The sequence below is a fragment of the Phragmites australis genome, chromosome 23 (assembly GCF_958298935.1).
Source record: "Phragmites australis chromosome 23, lpPhrAust1.1, whole genome shotgun sequence".
Taxonomy (NCBI): domain Eukaryota; kingdom Viridiplantae; phylum Streptophyta; class Magnoliopsida; order Poales; family Poaceae; genus Phragmites; species Phragmites australis.
In genome coordinates, this window is record NC_084943.1 from 18,572,227 (window position 1) to 18,576,797 (window position 4,571).

At 41.8% G+C, this 4,571-nt stretch overlaps 1 protein-coding gene across 1 annotated transcript; it reads left to right on the forward strand.

Moving 5' to 3' along the window:
- Positions 1 to 449: 449 nt before the first annotated feature.
- On the forward strand, positions 450 to 3,879 carry LOC133906620 (syntaxin-132-like). Its single transcript, XM_062348576.1, has 13 exons — positions 450 to 707; positions 1,399 to 1,515; positions 1,642 to 1,698; positions 1,868 to 1,916; positions 2,025 to 2,113; positions 2,254 to 2,327; positions 2,416 to 2,458; positions 2,724 to 2,784; positions 2,887 to 2,912; positions 3,002 to 3,079; positions 3,166 to 3,246; positions 3,325 to 3,390; positions 3,483 to 3,879. The coding sequence occupies exons 1-13, from the start codon at positions 690 to 692 to the stop codon at positions 3,639 to 3,641; spliced, it is 918 nt and encodes a 305-aa protein (XP_062204560.1). The 5' UTR covers positions 450 to 689; the 3' UTR covers positions 3,642 to 3,879.
- Positions 3,880 to 4,571: the final 692 nt, after the last annotated feature.

The following is a 4,571-nucleotide window of genomic DNA, read 5'->3' on the forward strand; positions in this document are numbered from 1 at the left end:
TCCGGTGGCATTTTATTATACTCCATATGTTTTAAAATACAGCGTGTATTAAGATTTAAGAAATATTTAAAAATATTTTTTTATCATTAATTGATTTTACAATATATTATAAATTGTTACAGAATCAATATCGTATTAAAAGATCTAAAAATATATATTTATTTAATAAAATTTTTATATTAAAATATATGTATAATTTAACTAATAGTTGATTAAAATGTATAAAGTTTGATTTTTTTTAAAATATTAATACACCTTATATTTTGAGCCGGAGAGAGTACTGGCTACAAAGTGCGTCCGCACGCCCTCTCTCTCGTCGAGGCCAGACCCATCTCTCTCATCAGGGAAAAAAAACTTCTAGAAAGAGAGAGAGGCTATAAGTCATCAACCGAACAGAGTTACACGGAGCATCCATTGGCTCACCCAGACGCTGTTCGCTGTCACACCACGCCGCAGCAGATCAGAAAGTCTTCCACGACCGCCAAATCCTCCGTTCAGGCAGAGGCAGTCAATAAACCCCTCCCCCGTTCCTGCTTCCCTTCCTCCCAGGCAACCTTCAATTCCACCTCAAATTCCCGGTCAAAATCCACGGCTCCCACCCCGTTCCGCCCGCCTCCCGGCCCGCGCGTGCCGGCGAAAAATTTCGAGTTTTTCGGCATCGATCCCGCGCGTTCTCTTGCACCGGCAGGATGCGGAACCTTCTCACGGTGCGTGGCGCCGTTCTTGCCTCACAGCTTGTTGTTCTTGCGTCGCTTGGTTGTGTTCGTGGTGGTTTCGGGGAGGTGGAGCTGTTCATGCTGGGTGGTGGCGATTTGGTTCCGTGTTCTTGCCGTTTTTTGCGATTTGGTTGGTTCTTGGGTTGCTTTTGCTGCGAAGAGGTGGCCAGGGTTTGGAGATGTTCTTGTTCTAGTTGTGGTTTTATAATTGGATCGGTCCTGGTTAATTCGTGTCTACCAGTTTAATATGTCTTGGTGAACTTTGGCAGAGTTGATGATCGTGTTCCTGGTGTTCTTACTCGTGTAGCTGTTTATGGAAATTTTGAGATGATGAGGGCATGCTCTGCTGGAATGATACTATATTTTTTTTCTGGATAAACTTTGGCACGAGTTGATTATATTTTCCTGGAGTGGCTGTCCGCAGAAATTTTGAATTTTTTAGAACATGATCTGTTCGAATTGTTTGAATTTTGGCATGATCACTTGTTTTGCTTCACAATATCATGGTTTTAAAATTTCAGTCTTGATACAAAAATGAAAAATCCATAGTACCGTTCTGGTCCAAGCTTGTGCAAATTCAGAGTCCTTGTTTCGTTTGACTTTGTATCTAAGCTGTTTCTATTTCTGTGATTTTGTGAAAGCTAAAATTAGATGTGCATATTTTGTTTTTTAAATTTGACAGGACTCATTTGAGCTCAGCAGAAGGGAGCAGGCCCCGGGAAATGTCGACATCGAGCTCGGAATTCAGGGTGGCATGACAAGTTCTGCGCAGCCTGGTTTCGATGGCTTCTTTGAACAGGTCCCTCGTTTGTTTTTTTGGTAGAGTTGATATCTCGTCCAGTAAACAACAGCCACTCAGAAGTGGTCGACCACTTAACACGGTTTCAGTTCAACGCATTAAACTTTGTGCTATCACAACATTCAGGTCAAGGAGATCGAAAACCTGCTCAACACATTGACCAAGTTACTGAAGGACCTTCAGGTGAGCACCAACACCAAAGTATTAGCGGCCTCCTGTTAGGAGCTGGGGCTATTATATCACGGCAGTACTTCAGAATTTATGTAACTGATATATGTATTCAAGATGCTGTTTTGCATGCTTGTTAACTGAACAATATTAGACTTCATCTAAAAGATCCCATTCTATGCAGAACTCAAATGAGGAATCAAAAGTTGTCACGAAGGCAGCAGCGATGAAAGGTACCATATGTGATTTCAGTTATTTTCTGCAAGTAGGGCAGCATTGGCACTTTTTTTGTCTTGCCCCAATGTTGCATCACGGACGAATTCTATTTTTCTAATTTGTAGAGGTCAAAAAGCGCATGGAGAAGGATGTCAATGAAGTAACAAAGGTTGCACGGCTGGCAAAATCAAAAGTACAGCAATTGAATAAAGATGTTAGTTTCATCCTTCCTGAGACTCATTTCTACTAATATATGATATGTACTTACATGGATTATCAGTTATGAGTACTTATAGATTTGACCTATGGTTCTTCTCGTATCTTATGCTGCTCTGATTTCTATATTTTCTTCAGAACGTTGCAAACAGAGAAAAGCCAGGGTTTGGCAAGGGATCGGGTGTGGACCGATCGCGGACAACAACAACTGTGTGCGCCCCCTGTGATCATTCCCTTGCTTGTTCCTTGCCCTCTTGAGCTATTCTTCACATGATTGATTGCTTGATAATATTGTTGCAGTGCATTAACAAAGAGGCTGAGAGAACGTATATTGGAGTTTCAGGTACCTCCTTTTAACTTTGAATTTCAGTTCTCAATTAATTAGCTCAGTATACCATTCCAAAGATCCCCATAATTAGGTCAGTTCTTGCGCACAATATACACACTAAAAGTACAGTACGATTGTGCCTTCAGTTATTTTGTGGTTGTCTTACATTTAGTCTGGTAAAGCTTAAAAAGGAGCCACAAAATGGCAGTTTATGCTACTTCAAGATTACACTTGTCTGTTTGTAAATGAGCATGTGATTTACTATGACATTTGTGTCCAGACGTTACGAGAAGAAATCCAGAAGGAATACCGAGAAGTAGTGGAGCGTCGTGTTTTCACCGGTCTGTTTTCTCAAACTCTCAAGATAGTATTAACTATTTGCTGTTCAGTTGCATTATAGCCTTAATTATTTGTTTCATTCCTGCAAATATCCAACCGAACAGTAACTGGCGAGCGCGCTGACGAAGAGGTAAGAAGACCCATATAGCCTTCACTTCAAGTCATTACTGTTAGCAAATATGCTTGTGCCATGTTTCTAACATGGAATCAAAATTTCAGACAATCGACAACCTGATAGAAACAGGGGACGGTGAGCAACTCTTTCAGAGAGCAATTCAGGAGCAAGGGCGTGGAAGGGTACTGACTCTTTTGGTCATTGGAAGCATTGAAGCTTGGATGCTGACAAAGCTGGATGGTCTTACCTAAACTTCTCGCATTTGTAGGTGCTGGACACACTGCAGGAGATCCAAGAGCGCCACGACACGGTGAAAGAGATCGAGAAGAAGCTTCTTGATCTGCAGCAGGTAATGAATAACCTATCTCCCAAAAATTTAGGTTTCAAGGACTCACCATTCTTACCAGTAAAAACTTCCTGAATGCAGATTTTCCTCGATTTGGCTGTCTTGGTTGAAGCTCAAGGCGAGATGCTGGACAACATTGAGACACAGGTACGATTATTGGTGCCTTGCCACTGAATTGTTAGCACCCTACTTCTTGCAAGGTTCGGGTTTGTTCTGACTTCTGATCTGCCTCTGCTCAGGTTACAAGTGCAGGTGAACATATTCAGACTGGAACAAACCTTCTCCAGAAAGCGAAGATGCTGCAGAAGAACACGCGAAAATGGACCTGCATAGCGATAATCATCCTCCTGATAATCGTACTCGTCGTCGTCCTCTCCTTAAAACCGTGGGCAAAGTAGATAAGCAGCAAACAAAAAAAGCATTATTCTCATGTTCGTTTTGGTTGGTGATGTTCATTTTGGTGTCTTCTTGTTCTAGCTGTGCATGTCAGAAGGTACAAGAGCGTCCTGTATATCGTCTTAAAATTTTGGTGTGAATTCTTTCAAATTTTGTTTGCTTCAAATTGGAAATATTGGATGTGAACTCTTTCAGTTATGCTTCATTAGAATATTAATGAAATGCAGCTTGATTATGCAACAGGTTTTCTTGAATTTATCTGCGTTTAGGATTGTCTTAAAAAGTGTATACCAGAAAAAACGATTAAACCAGAAAAAACACAGCTTTTTTACAGTAGACAATAGAAAGAAATAACCACTTTGTTAGGAATATAGTCCTTATCCATTACGTATAGGTTAGGTTATTAAAATCCTTATCTGTATTTCTCAAGTTGTTATTCCTAACATGATATCACAATTAGGTTTAGGTTTTTTTTTAGAGTGTCACAACTCGTCCACCAAATAAATATATTGTTCCTGACCGTCTTCCCGCCATCGGTCTTTGCACACGTCGGTCCTCTGTCGTGCATCGTGCTTCCCCTTCCCATCGGCCACCACTGCCCCACCGGCCTCCCACCTCTTGGCCACTTCTCCGTCGCGCCATCAGGTTTCTCAGCCACTTTTGCCGGTCGCCGGTCACAACCTTGTCGCCGCCGTTCTCCATCGTGCAGCTGGCGGCGGCACATTGCTTCGGATCCATCCAAACACGTGCCGACCCGCACCCTCTCACCGCCGTCGGTCTCGCACCGGAATTTGTTCTTCACGGGTAAAATTGCATCTAGGCCCCTTGTATGGGTTTTGATTATTGATGGCAAGCGATTAAGGGACTAATGCGTTTAATTAGTATTTGAATAGGTGAAACTCCTAATTATGAAAGCTAAACAACATTGGCGA

Coding starts and splice junctions, on each gene's coding strand:
- LOC133906620 (XM_062348576.1), top strand. Junction 2,459..2,723: donor AACGTATATTGGAGTTTCAG/GTACCTCCTTTT, acceptor ATTTGTGTCCAG/ACGTTACGAGAAGAAATCCA. Junction 3,391..3,482: donor TGGACAACATTGAGACACAG/GTACGATTATTG, acceptor GCCTCTGCTCAG/GTTACAAGTGCAGGTGAACA.